Raw genomic sequence first — 18,430 nt, forward strand, 5'->3', positions numbered from 1 at the left:
TATACCAACCATATAAACAAACAACACAAACTCAAAGTTTAATATTAAAGACTGGTGGTTTTTAAGGTGTCAGGGTTAAATCTGTAAAGGCTGAGACTAGAGAACCCTGGTCTATACCTCAGTACTAGGCTCAGGACAAAGGGGCAAATCGGCAGAGCAAGCCAGGACCACTTTATTTCCAAAAATTGAAAAGCCATCAAGAATTTCGCATCAACACAATGATATACACCGAAATATATGAACAAAATAGTCTACTCTAGTTCCAAGGAAATTCATTTTAACTCCCCCATTCCAACAATCTCATCAAAAAACACATTCTTAAATGCTTAAATTAATTACATTATGCCAAGAGTTGGAAGAAAAATAGTGTTGAAAAAATAACTGCCTAAAAAGAGAAAATACTCTCCAACTAATGGGGGAATCACTACATATATTCATATATTCCCCATCTTCCAGTACTTCCCAAAGTACTAGAATCCATACACACATAGCTAGAATGAGAAGTCTGTTCTACGGTAAAATTAGTTTAATTCCTGGATTCACACGTTAAAGCTGAAAGCAATAGAATCGCTTCCCCCTTTCTATTCGCTCTAACCCTTTACACAAGCAACTCATCACATGAAAACTTCTCTAACAGGACTCATACTACAGCTGTAAACCATTCCCACTTAGACTATTAAGTTTCCTGTCATTCTAAACTTTTAATTACTTTTGTCTATGACAAAACACATCCAAAACGCATCCAAACAGAGAAATATCCTCTCTGTCTAAAAGAAAAATTCCATCTCCCCAGCAGGAGGTCTTTCTTCCTGTTTGCAACCAAAAAAGAACAATGACTTTTTCACTTTCATGCTTAACACAACTCCCTCAAACTTTGATTTTAAGAGAACTAGCCCTGGGATTTAGACTCTGGTGCCAAACGAACATTTTTCTAACTGTAACGTCACCACCCCAGTGGGCCCAAAGCCCCCTCACCTTTCAGGCAGGACATAGTGAGGCAGTTCCATGAGGGGCCAGCGCTCCACGGGCCGGTGCGGGCTGCAGTGCTAGCACAGCTGTCTCCCAGCCCACCTCCCAGCCCTCACTGCCAAGAGCGGGGCAGTCAGCCAGCGCCTGGGATTACAGGAAGCCACTGCCCAATCCCCAGCTTTCTGGGCTGAGCTGCTGACACCTCCCTATCTTTCATACGGAGTTTCACACCCTGGAATCAGCCAGGATCATCTTGGAAAGTGAGGGGAGCCGGGGGAGAGCGGTGGATGTTCGTGTGGTCCAGCGCGGGGCAGCACGAGAGCCAGCCCGTTTGTTTCTCTTATCTCTCAGCATTTTCCATTGCAGCAGATGGAGCACCTCACGTGATCCACAACACACAAAAGAAATCACTCGATTCGCTTTCACTGTTTGCTATTAATTCTCACAACTATTCTTTGACATCATTATTCTTTTGCTAGTCACACTCTTTTTTTCTGATGTGGAACAACTCATATACTGCTACAGAATTAGCACTGAACATTGCGATATGAAATTGTGCGCATAGCTGAGTCTACATAAATGGGTGGATATGTGTGAAGTGCTCAAAACAGTGCCAAATAGTAAAAGCACTACAAAAGTGTCGACTACCACTGTTACTACTACTATTAATATACTTGTGTGTTAGCATAAAAAATGTGGAGGCTTTTTTATTATTCAATTAAAAAAATTTTTTTAAACATCGTTATTGGAGTATAATTGCTTTACAATGCTGTGTTAGTTTCTGCTTTACAACAAAGTGAATCAGCTATACATATACATATATCCCCATATCCCCTCCCTCCTGCGTGTGGAGGGTTTTTTAAAACTTCTATGGCGCTGCCATTTTTCACACGAGGAAACAAAGATTAATATAGTTAAGTTGGCATCGGAGTCTGTGACTATCCAACGCTATTGTACCCATAAGCGGCGTATTACTTATCTCCCCCTCCGCGGGAAAGCTAAATTCACTCTTGCAAGTTCAAGGTTTACTTTACTGTAAACTCTTTAACACAGGTTAAAAAGGGAGAGAAGGAGTTTTATCACAGATGTGAAGAGAAACAGTCTACAGATGTGGCCTCGGGAGCGCCCTGCCTGAGAGTGCTGTCTGAACCGTCAGTGGTTCACCCCCGGCCCTCAGACTCTGATGGTCACAGGAAGTGACCATTGTTCACAAGGCCCGTTGCTGTGTGCAGGTCTTCCTTTTGACGCCACAGGATACAGGAAACTGACTCAGAACCAGTCTATCTGTCTGCCTGCGTCCTGGGGTGCTTGCTGCAGCCCTAGCTACATACGGTGGATGCTCTGAGCCTTTAGGCTTTCGACATGAGGTTCAGCGCAGCCTAGCTGGGTTTCTGCTCCTCACCTTCCAGTATCACTAGCAGGGCCTGGTTAATAAGTTCCCGACCATGAGGAAGTCACTGTACTAGTTGCTATGACCACAGAGAAATGGATGAGGTTCTTAGCCAGAAGCTAGTTGGGATGAAAAGAAACCTGCATGTGGAATGACAAACAGTGATATTAACTCTTAGAACAGAACTGGAAGGAACCAGCTCATCTCATTGGGGAAACCGGTTCAGAGATGAAGTGATTTGGCTCAACTAAGTAGCAGCTGCCTCAAGATCAAAGTCAAACCACCTGATTCAGCCTTTCCCATCTCAACATGTGACCCTCCCCACAGACGGTAGGAGTCATTCTTCATCCTTTCCTATCTCAAGTGGTCTTCTATGCAGTGTATGAATTGCAAAGATATTCCTGAAAGTATTCTTGCGGGTTAGATTCAACTTTTAAAATTGCACACAGCAAGAGAAATTCTACACTCTGGAGAATTAAGGCTTCTGAACATAGGTTAGTACCCAGGGTTTGGGGTGGTTGCATGCTTTTAACAGCACTCTATGAATACTGACAATTAAACCTTCTAATATAGAGATGATCTGATGTGCTAAAAAGAACACTGAATTGGAAAGTAAAGAGAACATGACTGTAGCCGTATCTGTAGGCTTATCTAGCTGGTCTCTAGAGCAATTCATGACCTGTAAAGGTGCGGATTAAACGTAGGGACTACATTACTCTAAGATTCTATCCTTCTAACCCACTCCATTAATTTTTTGCTGTGACATATGTAGATATGTATATTAATATAACATAAATAACCATTTTGTTAGGTGCATTATATCAGGAAAAAAGACAATCTTTGCCTTCTTATGATTTAATGCAAGGGGCAAGTAGGTAAACAAATAACTGTAATACGATGTGATAATTTATGTAATAATTATATAATAGAAGAATATGCAAAATTAATAATGATCAATGACAGCTTCTTGCCTATTGCCATCTAACCAAGCTACAGGTTAAAACATCTATAATTTAATGCAATGGGTTGAATAGTGTGTCTCCACCCCCCCACCCCCGCCCAATTCCTATCTACCCAGAACCTCAGGATGTGACCTTATTTGGAAATACAGTCTCAGTAGGCATGCTTGAGATAAGGATCAAGATGAGATGACATCTTGGATTAGGGTGGTGTTAAGGACAGTAACAGTGTCTTTATACGAAACAGAAAAGGACACACAGAGAAGGCCATGTGAAGAGGCAAGGATTAGAGTTACATGGCCACAAGACAAGGAATGCCTACAGTCATCAGAAGCTGGAAGAGGCAAGGAAGGATTTTCTCCCTGAGCCTCGGGAGGGAGCATGGCCCTGCAGGCACCTTGATTTCAGACTTCTGGCCTCCTGAACCAGAACAGAAGAAATTTCTGTTGTGTTAAGCAACCCCATTTGTGGTACTCTGGTACAACAGCTCAAGGAAACGAACGCATTTAGCAAGGTAGCAACTGTTGGAGAAGGGGTATGATTTTTTTTTTTCTTTTTAAACGGACTTCAATTTATGATCACAAGGGCTTAAAGCCTGTTTTCCCCATATCACTGTACTTACTATGGCTAAATTTTTACTGAAAAAAAAAAACCTTTCCGTGATATAACACTGCTAAACAATACAAATACCATCTTCTGTTTGATTAGCGAAATGATAGGTATCACCATCTGAAAAGTCACAGCATTAAACACAAGCAGTGGAAATGGAATAGGCTTTTATTAACATCAAAAGATTATTATTAAAAAAAATAAATCCCTTGTTTCACCATGAAACAACTGTGAATAGGTTTGAGAAGTAAAACCTGAAAAGGCACACTGTTTAAACTAGGAAAAAAGAATAAGGACTATTCATTAAAATTATTATCTGGGGGTGGAGGGAGGAGAGAAATAGGTGAGGGAGATTAAGGGGTACAAATTTTCAGTTACAAAATAAATGTCACAGGTATGACATGTACAGTGTGGGGAATATAGTCAATAATTATATAATATCTTTGTATGGTGACAGATGATAACTAGACTCACCACAGTGACCATTTTGAAATGCACAGAAATATCAAATCACTATGTTGTGTACCAGGAACTAACGTAGTTCTGTAGGTCAATTATACTCCAAAAACAAACTCATAGAAAAAGAGATCAGATTTCTGGTTACCAGAAAGTTGCAAGGGGGTGGGGAGGAGGCGGAGCTGGATGACGGTGGTCAGAAGGTACAAACTTTCAGTTATAAGATAAAGAAGCACTAGGGATGTACTGTACCACATGAGAGATATAATTAACATGGCTCTATGTGAATATGAATGTTGTCCAGAGTAAATCCCAGGAGTTCTCATCACAAGGAAAAAACATCTTTCTTCTATTTCCTTAATGTTCTATCTACATGAGATGATGGCTGTTCACTAAGCTTATTGTGCTAATCACTTCATGCTGTATGTAAGGCAAACCATTATGCTGTACACCAGTGCTGTATGTCAGTTATATCTCAATAAAACTAGAAGAAAAAAAATTATTATTATCTACCACCAATGATCACTGCTAGTGAAATTCAAAGCTAAATCCCTAAGGGACTTCCCCTGGTGGTCCAGTGGTAAAGAGTCCACCTCCCAGTGCAGGGGATTCAGATTTGCTCCCTGGTCCAACTAAGATCCAACTAAGCCTGCGCACCACAACTACTGAGCCCGCATGCCTCAACGAGAGAGCCCGCGTGCTGCAAACTACAGAGCCCACAGGCTCTGGAACCTGCAAGCCACAGCTAGAGAGGGAAAACCTGCACGCCACAACTAGAGAGAAGCCCGCGTACCGCAACTAAGATCCTGCGTGCTGCAACTAAGACCCGACGCAGCCAAAAATAAATAAAGAAAATAAATAATTTAAAAAAATTAAAACTAACATAGTTTTTTTATTAAAAAAAAAAAAAAAACAACTAAATCCCTAGGAAGCCTGCGTGAAGGGAGCGGGCCAAGCATGAGGCTCGCTCAGAGAATTTACAGCCCTCTGGACAGAACAAAGGTCTTGCCTTTGCCAACCATGACCTTAGAGCCCAACCACTTCTCTCTCTTGTAGGATTACAACATCCTGCATCATGTTAAAGTTTAATATTATTGTCTCGGTCAGAGGGAGTGACAGCCACACGTACAGCCAAAAATGTTTAGATGCTCAGGTCTTCCAAACCACTCCAGTGCTATTTCACTTGCCTGCTAAAAAAGTTTGTTTGGTTTCAATAAAATAATGGGGAAGCGGGTAAATTAGGAATTAATTTGCATAATGCATATAATGAGTGAGTCTAGAGGGGCTCAGAATTCTTTGTTCCTGGCAAAACAAAAAACAAAATTACAAGAAAAACAGGCAAACCATATTTTTCTTTATGCATCCTGATTTTGACTCTTACCCAAAAAAGTCAGACAAAGATGGAAAAACCCTTTTCCGCACCCATTCGAGGGTTTGTTTTGCATCAACTAGAAAGGTATTTAAATCAGGCAAGGCCTGTTTCATACCTGTCTCTTTAGGCATACCTCAGTGCTTTAAGAGTCAGAGGAGACTGAAGACATATTCCCAAACACCAGTGCTCCCATTTCCCCTGTACCGCCAGAAACTGAAGATGCAGAAACCCTCCGGGGCTGCCTATATGAGAATGACCACAGAAGAAGCCATTCTGGTGGCCAAGGCTGAATGGCACTCTCTGAACATCTTAAAGTGTTAGTCATTCCCATCTTATCCACTGTGCTAGGATAGTTCAGTTCTTACCAATATTCTGAATTTCTCAGAAAAGAGAGAGTCTCAGTCTGAGTTTTTCTGTATATTTATGACTACCACAGAACCAAGAGAAAGACGGGAAAAAATGACAGCCTTATCACTTTAAACTGGCTAGTTTAAAGCTACTACTGGTTGTAGTACCTCCAGTCTGGCCACCTCTGTAGGCAGTTTCGGTTCATCATTGGAAAATCCGGCACACAGGACTTTGTTCTAGACTCTTCCTCCTCCTAGCATCATCTGACCCTGCACCCTGTTTGATTTTTCTGCACTCCGCAGCCAGGGCTGACCTACTTGAGCCCAAAGGCAACCTCCATCCTCTCTGCAGTCACTTTTCTCTCAGGAGACGTTTCAGTCCTGGCTCCTTAAAAAGACAGGTTACTTTGTGCTGGACACAAACCAACTATGAAGCTCCAAGGCACCCTGTAAATACTGCACTGGGGGCTCTTCAATGGCTTCTGGCCTTAGGTAGCCTCATTCGTGTCACTGTATTTCCTCCTGGAATCATGGAAGTTCTGCTTTAATTGGCCATTTTAAAATATACTCTCCTGAGCCAGTTCTTAGTTATTTCCTTTTTTTTTTTTTTTTTTTCCTTCAGAGCCAAGTCTAGGTCTAGACTTCTTGACATCACAACCAAGAAGGAAGCCCTTATTTGGTTCCTTACCATGGAATTTGTCTCTAATCTCATTCATGGAACCCTAGCTCTTCCAACACCCAAATGATTTGATTTTTTTCTTTTTTCATTTTTCTTTTTTTTAAAGAACGCTTTGGCCCCTCTGGTTCTATTTCCCTAGGGAATGTAAGAATGAGTGTCCAAGTTGACCTGAGCTCTTAGCTTAGGTCACCTTACAGCCTCTCCTGATCTCCCTTAGATGTGCAGAGTTGCCTTGACTCCACTGCTGTCCTTGGGGCTCCAGTCTAGGCACAGTATGCCTCCTAGGCGATGGCAGCAGAAAGGAGCCTTTACTGTGAAACCCTGCTCCATTCATCCAGCCTGATGGAGCTTCAAAAGGTAGTGCTGATGGCTGTTTCTTCAAGTGACAATATTCCTTTATAACTTTATAATAGTTTTATTTTTCTAAGTCTGACCTCTTAATCCACCATTATACCTACTACATCTTTCCAAAAGAGCACTTAGTGCTCCATTCTCCCTCTTAGGGGAGAAAAAAAAAAAAAGAAATCATGTTTCCACTTATGTAAAAAACACAAGAATAAATCCCGAACTCCTCATCTAGCAATAAATTTGGACTTGAACTCAATTCTTTTGCCCCAAATTTCCAGCCATATTCCTTTCAGCGGCCTCATCTGTAGGCTTTGTTCCATATTCCATATGGTCTCATACCTGCACTATCCTGGATCAGACTATTACTGTCTTTGTCTGGAATACAGCCCCCATCCCCACAGCCTGTTTTTTTACTTCTCTGAAGCCATCCTTGACCTCGCTCCTCTCCCTCAGCAGAATCCCCAGCTTTATTTATGTAGCTGTGATAGTGTCACAATTCTGTCTTCCCACCTAAAATGAGAGTTCCTCAAAATAAGGACTTGCTCATTCACACCTAACCTCCAATGCCCTGTTAGGTGCCTGAAACAAAATAGATGATCAATGCTTATAGCATAAACCAGAATTATCACTCTACTATTTCACCCAAAAGTAAATAGTGGAGAGTGTATAAAACCTGCATGAGATGTCTACCCAAGAGCATAATGATTCCTATGAAAAGTCATAAAAATATTTAACATATTCCTTAAAAATTAAATAAATAGATATTATTTCCCCACATACAATTGTACTAAAACTCAACATTAAATAATAGTTACTGAATAGTTGAACTTATGGTGGAATTTTTATAAATTATCATTTCTATAAACTAATAGTCCAAAGGAGGCCTCATTTTCAAACCCATAAACACAGATACCGTTCTCTCTCAAAGCAAGTTCGTCAGAGCAAACTCAGAAGGCAGTTTTTCCTTCTCTCATTTAGCCTAAATTAAATGTTTGAAGAATGATGGAAGTAGAAAAGGGAAAAAAAAAATTTTTTTTTCTGGAAGTATCCATACAAGAATGTTGAGGTCAGGGTGTCCAGCGGGAGGGAGGACACCAAAAGATGTCATAATAATGACCCCAGATCCCCTTTCTTGGTGAATTTATAATGGAATGTATTATAGGAGAAAAATAAAACCACTAGAGTGTAAATTTCATCCTCTTAAAGATTTGCCATTGTCAGTGTGCCAAATACGTTTATATTATATTCTGGAGAGTCTGGGTTAAAACACATCAAAATAAACTCATAACCTTTCATGCTGTATATTTCATCAATGTGCCTGTGGAGGGACTGACTCCCAAAATATACATATCAATGGCAACCCTCCCCACAAAAACTCAACCAAACTAAAATAAAGAGGTCATTTGTATCATTTTTTCCTAAGCATCTGAGTAATGAGAGGAAGTTAAAACAATAGCCAACCTTCAACTCTAGAAACAGGTGCAACTCTTCTGTCCACAAAATCACCAGCCTAAATCAGTCTAAAGAGAAGTCAGACTACAAATCAACAGTATTCAAGATCATGTACCAGCCAACCAGAAGGAACACAAGTTCTGCCACAATTTACTTGTTAGTAAAACATAAGCCCATAACCAGAGAGAGTTACTGGACTATAATTACTTTTAATCATCAAGCAAAAACATAAACATTAAAAGGAAGACACCAAGTTAAAATGCCCAGGCTCCTGATAATTTCTGCACAGATAATCAAATAATCTAATGGTTAAGTTACTTACAATTTATAAATTTAAAATATTTTATTTTTGATTTAGAAAATATTTGAAAAACTCAAAGCTCTGTATAAAAAACTGGAGAATTTCCATTTTAAAAAGGTAGTTTATTTCTGAAATCACCACATTCTTCAATTTTGACCCACTTAAACCTTGGGGACAGCACTTAAAGGAAAGAGCTAATCATTTCCCTTTCAACTGCCAAGTCTTCTGAGCAATCGGGCAGTTTGAAACTTCAGGAATAGCAAGTTATTTCAGGACCCATAGGATTTACAACAATAATGGTTTGAGGAAACCACAGCATTTAGGCTCCTTCAGTCTTTTCCCCTGTCCTTAGGAGTTTAAAAATAAGCAAGAAAATGATTCTTCAAATTGGCCGACCAATTTCAGGGTGGCTTCTTCCCACAGGGCAAGATAATCACAGAGTTACAAGATCCACAGAGGACAGAGTATCCCACAGAAACAGCTCTTTTCTGACCCTCCTCTTTGATCAAGACAAACAGATCCGTGCTTTTGCCATTTTTATTTTGTTTTACCTCTTCCTCTCTCCCATCCTGCCCCCCTTCTCTCTCTCTTCCTCTCTCCTTTTCTCTTTGCCTCTTTCTTCACTTAACATCAGTAAAATTCTAATAAAAGTCACCTACAATTCTGTTGATGGAAACAGCTGGCATTTACTTCGTGTTCTATTTTTATTTAACACATCTCTGCAAATTCAGCTATTAAGAATAATAAAAATCTACAGTTCCTCAAGAGGAAAAAGTTTCTCTGTCAAAAACAGAATACTAAGTTCAGTTTTAAACTGCGCTTATGTCTCTCAAGGCAGGTGTGCTTCTGAGGGCTCTATTAAGTTATTCAACTGTCTCTAAGGACTTCAGCTCATACAAAGGAAAGGCTGCAGGCTGAGACCCTTGGGGTTTTCTGTTTGTTTTGGGGTTTTGTTTTGTTTTTTTTCCTTCAATTCTTTCAAACCTGAATGAATTTTGCTTTTGTAAGCAGAGTAAAAGTGACACAGGAGAGCCTGTTTCCAGCGTTGATGCTGTCCCTCTTTTGCCTTTGCCATCACCAGTAAGTTGCTTGGCTTCGGCACTTCTATTTAGAAAACTTTCTGGGCTTCCCTGGTGGCGCAGTGGTTGAGGGTCCGCCTGCCGATGCAGGGGACGCGGGTTCGTGCCCCGGTCTGGGAGGATCCCACATGCCGCGGAGCGGCTGGGCCCGTGAGCCATGGCCGCTGGGCCTGCGCGTCCGGGGCCTGCGCTCCACAGCGGGAGAGGCCACAGCGGTGAGAGGCCCGCGTACCACAAAAAAAAAAAAAAAAAAAAAAAAAAAAAAAAAAAAAATTTAAAAAAAGAAAACTTTCTGTGTGATACAGAGTGGGTGAAAAGCTTCCAAAACCTGCTCTGGAAGGTCAACAGAGAAATCTGTCACTTGACCTTCATAGGGCAGTCAGGAATGTCACAATTAAAGAAACTGATAGAAAGGAACACAGTCTCAATACCATCTAAAAGAGAAGAAAAGGGGCTTCCCTGGTGGCGCAGTGGTTGAGAGTTGCCCTGCCGATGCAGGGGACACGAGTTCGTGCCACGGTCCGGGAAGATTCCACATGCCGCGGAGCGGCTGGGCCCGTGAGCCATGGCCGCTGAGCCTGCACATCTGGAGCCTGTGCTCCGCAACGGGAGAGGCCACAGCAGTGAGAGGCCCGCGTACCGCAAAAAAAAAAAAAAAAAAAAAAAAAAAGAGAGAGAGAAGAAAAGGGCACAGCCTAGCCTAACTGGGCTGCTTTCGGTTGTGAGATCTTTTTTTAAAAAAATTATTTATTTTATTTATTTAGGCTGCATTGGCTCTTTGTTGCTGCGCACGGTCTCTCTCTAGTTGTGGTGAGTGGGGGCTACTGCTCGTTGCGGTGCGCGGGCTTCTCACTGTGGTGGCTTCTCTTGTTGCAGAGCACGGGCTGTAGGTGTGTGGGCTTCAGTAGTTGTGGCTCGAGGGCTCTAGAGCGCAGGCTCAGTAGTTGTGGCGCACAAGCTTAGCTGCTCCGCGGCATGTGGGATCTTCCCGGACCAGGGTTCGAACCCGTGTCGCCTGCATCGGCAGGCGGATTCTTAACCACTGCGCCACCAGGGAAGTCCCATGCTGTGAGGTCTTAAAGCAAGTGAACTCACCTCCCTGGCCCCCTGACTTCTCATCTGTCACACAAGGCTATCTCGGACGTTCCTCGAGTCCTGAAAAATTAGCTTTGTTTTTTTAAGGTAACTCTACTTAGATACCTTCCTAACTCCAATTTAGGAACTATATACAAATATTTACTAAAATGCTCTCAAATGGCACCAAGAGAAGAAAATATGTGATCATCACTTTAATAAGCTCTCTCTCTCGAAGAGTTGCTAAAGTTGGTTTCTCTAGGTATACCCAGAAGAGTCGGAATTCTTTGAAATTGCACTTCATTCAAAAAGAAAGACATCTTTACAATTGTCATCATCTCTGAGATTTTACAAACACAACACAGAATAACTATTTTGGATATCAAAAGCTTTTCATATCAGGAGTGAGCTTCTTCTATCATTTCTCTTATGCTTGGAGCATGAGAGAAAAGACAGCAATACTTTTGGAAATGGTTACTTTTCTCTGAGCCTCATTTCTTGAGTAATAGAAAAGAAGTATTTTCTACATCTCTATTTTCAATGTATTCAAATTGCACCTGAGCATTTTTGCAGCTCTCCTATGCATAAATCAAAGCATTCACTGAGCAACTACTGTGAGCCAAAATGAGGACTAGGATGCAAAATGAGGACTATTTCAACAGAGACTATTAACAGGTCATATTAGTTCCAAGTATTGGCGTATTAGTGGTTTATTAAGAAATTCACAGAAAAAGCTGAGACAAATCAGCTTTTTCAGTCACATTTTATATAATTCCCATTTGTGTTCAGGAGGATAAACATCACTTAAGTTTTTGGCCAAAAAAGTTTAGTGGAGTAGAATTGATTTCAGATAATAGAAACATGTCTTATTGTCACCATCTTTTGACTTTTTTAGAAGCAGATATGAAAGTGAAGATATGGAGAGGCCATTTCAACCACATGAAAAACAAAAAAATATATTTGGTGTCCAGCTATCAGATGGAGAGGAGAGAGGCGAGTGAGAACTCAACACATCATTAGAGAAAGTGGTTAATTATGAGACCAAAGCTGAAAAGCAATGCTTGCTTAAGTGAAACAATGCAGTAATCCTACTTGGAAACTCAGAGTGATTTTATAGATGTGTTTAAAATTTAACATTTACAAAAAGAACTGGGATGCCCAAATATAGTCACAACTCTATAACTTAATGCAAACATGTGCTTTATTTAACTGTAGTAAAAAAAAAAAGAATCCAACAGAAGAAGATAAACATGGAAAAAACATATTTACATATTACAGAACATCCCACTTATTCAGAGATCACTTTTCTGAAAAACTCAACCACTCAATCACTCAAAATATGGCCAAGACACAAGATAGCCATACTTGTGCTACCAGATAGCAATACTCACAGGGCTGTGGTTTCGGATTTGATTATGATCCTCCGGTCATTACTGTTGTAATAAGCTGGATTGTCCAGACCCTCCACACAAGGTAACATATTAGAAACAATGGCACGACTATGTGGGTGAAAAGAGAAAGCTCACAGCCTTACAGCAAAAGTGGATTAAGAAGCAGGCAGTGGAGACCCACCTCATGCCAAAGCAAAGATCCTTACAAACCTCAATAACCACCAGGGTGTCACCAGGTACTTACAAGGTTCAATGACTATTCACAGTGACACCACAGCATCCAAACAAAACAAGCTTCGATTGTCCTGAGGATTGAGCAGAGATGCTACACAATGTCATGCAGAGAGGGGGGGACTAAGTCATAAGAAGTGAATTCAAATCCAACTATTCCATTATTATCTCTAAGGCTCCAGGCAAGTCACTTAATCTCTCAGGGACAGCTTTCTCAGCACAAAAGGGTCACCGTCCTGCCCATCTCACAGGACTGTCAGAGCAATGAAATGAGACTGTACAGAGTGAGTTCTGGGTAAACTATGACCTGCAAACAGACTCTATGTGCAGAGCAAATGTTAGAAAGATGTTCATGAACAATTTTTAAAATTGTTTTATAATTCTGAACTATGAATGAAGCAAGCTTCTGTTACACAGAAATACAAATAATAAAAGACATCTTCCTCTAAGGTTTTCTATAAGCTAACATGTAGTCCACAATTTAGAAAAGCATCTCTTATCAGTCATCAGTTTTTTGCAATAACTTTGTTTCAAAGAAAATGCAGCTTTTCTTCCAAGTTCGGACATAGGATCTCTGATACATACAGGCTAGAGTCCAACAATTTGAAAGTAAAGTTAAATGGACTGAACTTCTCAACTGATTTTCCTCTAAGGGGGATGGACAACAGGCCAGTCAGCATAATGACAGAAAAACCTCCGGATTAGGGCAGATATTCGTCAGACGTTGCTATTCATGAGCTTTCCCGTGGGCCGGGGAGCAGGTGCAAGTAACGCACGGAGTGTATTAGCAGGCTCTGCACAGCTGTGCTCCAGCAGGGAGCAAGGTCCGTGCTGGAAAGCGCTCAGTCCTGCCTGCGAGTTTTCAAGCATTTCCCCTTAACCACCAGCATGGGCCTGGGCTGGGAGGCGCAGCGGGAAACCTAGAAGAGGACTTACTATGGTGAGTGACTGCTCAGGTGCTCGACAGCGTTGCTCAGTTCTCAGACCAGGTGGTTTTTCTGAGATGCACCACTAATCTGCATTCCATCTCAAGATACTTCTGGTGTTAGAGGCCTTCCCACAACAGTAATATGATGATGGACGAGCTGCAGAAACTCCATCACAGTCTGTGAGGGAGCTATCTGGAACACAGCATAATAAAACCCTACCACCAGAAGTGAAGTCTTCAGAAAGCATTATTTTGCCAGTCAAAGGCTGTGACCTAATAGGTAGTGATAAAAATCAATTTAGTAGGTCGGGACTGACGTCTTCTGTCTAGTAAAATCTAACAGAATAAAACAGAAGAGAAGGGCTTCCCTGGTGGCGCAGTGGTTGAGAGTCCACCTGCCAATGCAGGGGATACGGGTTCGTGCCCCGGTACGGGAAGATCCCACATGCCGCGGAGCGGCTGGGCCCGTGAGCCATGGCCACTGAGCCTACTCGTCCGGAGCCTGTGCTCCGCAACGGGAGAGGCCACAACAGTGAGAGGCCCGCGTAACGCAAAACAAAACAAAACAAAACAAAAAACAAAAAACAAAAACCAGAAGAGAAAAGAGAGGGTATCACATGTAGCCATGCAATAAAGGTAAGCAGTTTCACACAGCTTTTGTTTCATTTTATATAGATGCAAATGTGTGTATATATGTATATGAATGTATGTGTGTATATATGTATGTGTTTATATGCGTTGTATAGACTAGGAACAAAAGTAATGTGTACCTGTTACTCTGGACACAGGCAAAACTTCTGAAAGTCACTGACTTAAACAACTATAATTAAACTTCCTGGGCACTGAAAAACTCAACATTCACATCATAGATCTACTACAGAAGGTTCTTTCTCCCATTCCAAACAAACATTTATTGGAGAGAAACTTAGCTTAACTTTCTCAGAAACTAGAGGAAACTTTAGCAATTGTGTTTTTGTTCAGACCTTTATTAGTTGGAATTGAAACATAACCGTTTGGATTTCTAAACTCAGTTACATAACTCTCCCCTAGTTACAATGACAGGAGCACACAGATCCACGGGACAAACTAACGCATACCCCAGTGTGTGGGACGTAACCAAGGTCTGATGATCCAAAGCAACACTGAAGGAGACCAATCCCAAACTCTCCAGCTTCCTAAAGCACACAAGGACATCCCAAATGCAACAAGCTGTCTCAAAAATTGCTTACAAATCAAATGGAACCGGGGTCCTTAGAATAGAACAACATTCAGACATTCAGACTTAAGGACAAAGAATTGGACGTGGAAAGCTGGCAAGGAAAAAAAGGACTTAAATGATCTTTTTATAGTTGGAATACAGTGTGTTGATTAACTCTGCAGTAAAATTACTTTAAGGTGAAAATCAAAGTTCTTTTTCCAGGAAGTCAAAGCACTCTATGTACTTTCCATTGGTGAAAACAAAGTATGTAAATAAATAACCACCAGTCAAGATGACCAGAGCAACCAATCCAACAACTGCCCACAGGGGTAAACTCAAACTGCCTTCTGTATTCTTTGCAAAAGAATCCCCAGCCACTCAAGACTGAAGCAATACACACCTGTGTCCAGGTAGGAATTCTGGCTAATCTGGAAACACCAGATACCCAGCTTCTACTTTAGCTGAGGCGCTTCTAGTTACAAAGTGAAAGAGAACCTTCAGGAATAGAGGCAAAGGAATTGTAACAACAATAAAATATATTTATTCTCACTCTCTCTTTTTAAAGTTTACTAAAAAACCCCCCAAAAGCAAGTGATACAGTTTACTGAAATCTCAACTGCTTGTGGCTTTTACTTATAACTGGGCTTCCCTTAGAGAAAGATAAATATACATTAAACTCTAATCTGACAATTCACTTGCCCCACTGAAATTATATTAACCAGTGAACAGATTAGGCTTTATCCTTACTCCACACTTCTTTCAACCATGTACAGAAACTTTATTAAGCTATGCCTTAAAAGCAAACAAACCTTAACTATTACAAGTGCACAATTAGTCGTGCAAGGGGCATATGCAAAAACATGTCAGAGTCCCAGTAGACTACTACTATTTTATTGATTTAGAAGATGGGATCAGAAAAGTGTTCGAAAAAAGAAGGCAGAATAGAGATGTATGGAGACTCATTATCTCTTCTCTCCTTATATCTTTTATCCTCCCTCCTTCCCTCCTATCTATTGCCACCTTCTTCCATTATCTTCCATTCGTTACTGCCCCCAACACAGCCTTTTCTGAAAATAGGAGGGCATGAAAATGGCAGGATAGAATCACTCTTCATTCCACCAGCCTTAATGAGAGCCTGCTCTAGGGAAGGCTGTGTGTCAGGTCACTCACAAGCCAAGCCATTTTCACGTTGAATCTAGGAGAGGTTCACTCTTCCAAGTGGCTTTCTCAAGGTGTTGCTTTATATCAAGTCTACAAGGCAACAGGAGCTCTCAAAGCACAAGAATCCACAACCCACACCCAGATCCTGGGAATAAGTCTAAGTAAAGGGTGGTATTGAGGGAGGGAACTAACTGAGGACTCCGGCTAACAAATGCCCCCAGGGAGATGGTCTCAGACACCTGCTTCCTAGACAAGCGCTCACCATGTATTGTACGTGTATACGTGGCCAAAATGTGATGCACCCAGCATAGTGATGGGTTCTAGCAAGAACTAAATAAATAGCTGTTGATCTAATGTCTCTGGTGACTAGTCGGTCATCAAATGTCAGCTATAAACGACAGAGAACACCTTGCAATGCTGCATTTGATGATACAGAGAAGTTCAGTAAAGGCTGAAGTGGGGCAGACCGCAGAGACACCACTGCAACCAGCTTCTGGCTCCCCCAGCCTCACACCACACACATCTGTGTCCAGGAACAATGTGTACGTTGATTACATGTAAGTTTCCCAATCACGTTTATCATCACAGTGATCACCATAAATATCACCTTTAATTAGGAAGATTAGAAATACAAGGTGTAACTACCCACATTTCATAAAGCTAGAAAAGTATAACTATACCTTTTGAAAAATCACAGATACTGTTGCTACACTAACAATTATTAAAACCTATGACTTACCTTAACAAAGAGGGCCTAACATGGAAATCTGTGGTTCCATAACTGCTTTCCTCACGTGCCTACATAATCACTTCGACCAGCACTTTTGCCTCTTTTCAACCTCTGCAGCCCCTATGTGGCAGGATTCTAGTTCCAAACGCTCCAATCCATTCTGCACGCCAAAACCAGAGCAATTTCCTTCAGCACTGCTTATCATGTGTTCACACAACTAGTATTTACTCACTATCTGTAAAGTACAAGACACTGGCTAAGACACAGGCTAGACTTAAAAGGGCTTCAAATAAGCACATACCCAAAGAGTCTCAAAGCAGAGCATTTGCCCTGAAAACAGAAGCTAACGAGGCAAAGACCCCAAAATGCCCTAAGTGCTTCCAATGTCATTTCTCTTTCTTCTGAAGAATTATGCCTGGTTCCCTGTCTCACCACACATAAGTTTCTCTGCCCAGTTTTCAGTTCTCCCTAACGATCTAATCCTTCCTTATCAAACCAACTATTATTTTTATTGACCACTTATGGTATCCAGACAGTATTTATTAAATGAGTTCATTCATGTACTGTGTCATTAAGAGTGTCGAGCCATGGCACACACCCATTAAATGTTAGCTATTGTTACTACTTAAGGGGGGCGGGGGCTTGATTGATTTAGACATGACTTCCAATTTAGTATTTTAATCATTTCAGGATTTGACATAAAAACTGAGGTATAAATTACTTGAAAATTATGTAAAGGAAGTGATAGCTTCCATTTGGGTTGCCTAGGTTACACAAGTAGTTGAAAAGCAATTACTTCTATACTGAAAATTCTGAGATTAGTATATATATATTCTATACTAGGATGAAGACATCTTTTGACTCAACTATTGATAGTGAAGGGATTGCCAACCCAGGGACAGTACCATTAAATACAACCAGATTCAATCTGTAGGCTGATAACAGTATCTATAAAACACACACTCATCTATTCAATAAACAAGCTGTACCTGCTACCCATATGTATGACGTATAGGTATTATCCTATTTTACAGAAATGAAAACTAGAGCTTAAACAGATCATGTGATTTGTTTCAGGTCACACAATTAGCGAGTGACAGCAGCAAAACATCCAGATTTCCTGACCTAGTGGTCTTTGCATCATTCATTCTCTTCCAATGAAAATGTACGGAACACTTACTATGGGCCAGGCCTGGGGAAACACTGGTTGTCAAAACAAACCCAAATAATCACTCCTGTCCTAGAGGTTAAATTCTAGTTTGAGGAGACAGGCAGTACTGAAAATAAATACGAAAAGTATATAGTATATTAGATGGTGGAAAGCGCTTCAGAGTAAAACAGAGATATGGATAGAAGGGTCAGGATGAAGATGTGGCAATTTTATTATTATTATTATTTTTTTTTTTTTGCAGGTGGAAATCCACTTGGAACTTTATTAAGGTCTCAAGCTACTTGTGTATATGCTTTGTAAATCTTTGTTTCCCTTCATTTCTTTCTCTTAGATATTTGTATTATAAGGAAACATTTTGTGTTTTCTTAGTCTGATAAATATTTATTGACCATCTAATATATTCTGTTCTAAGCACTATAAAATGTCCAGGTAGCACAAAGGCAAAAAAGGCAAATTATCTTCCCTTAGGGTTTCAGAGTTCAATGGGGGACACTAACACTGATATGACCATGTGATAAGAGATGTCAGCAGAAGTTGTGCCAGATGGAGTCATGGCTTACACTACTGTAGGTCTGGGAGAACATA

At 40.8% G+C, this 18,430-nt stretch overlaps 1 protein-coding gene across 5 annotated transcripts in view; it reads right to left on the reverse strand.

Moving 5' to 3' along the window:
* NHSL1 (NHS like 1) overlaps positions 1-18,430 on the reverse strand; it is a 300,877-nt gene that overhangs the window by 101,422 nt on the left and 181,025 nt on the right. The window contains exon 1 of one of the 5 annotated variants that reach the window (XM_067010891.1): positions 976-1,168. The exons of the other annotated variants lie outside the window; for them this stretch is intronic. Within the exon in view, the coding sequence (XP_066866992.1) occupies positions 976-991 (16 nt within the window). The 5' untranslated portion in view covers positions 992-1,168. Of the gene's footprint in view, positions 1-975; positions 1,169-18,430 lie in introns of those variants that run through there. 5 annotated transcript variants of the gene reach the window in all.

This window comes from Kogia breviceps, chromosome 13, assembly GCF_026419965.1.
Source record: "Kogia breviceps isolate mKogBre1 chromosome 13, mKogBre1 haplotype 1, whole genome shotgun sequence".
NCBI classification, from domain to species: domain Eukaryota; kingdom Metazoa; phylum Chordata; class Mammalia; order Artiodactyla; family Physeteridae; genus Kogia; species Kogia breviceps.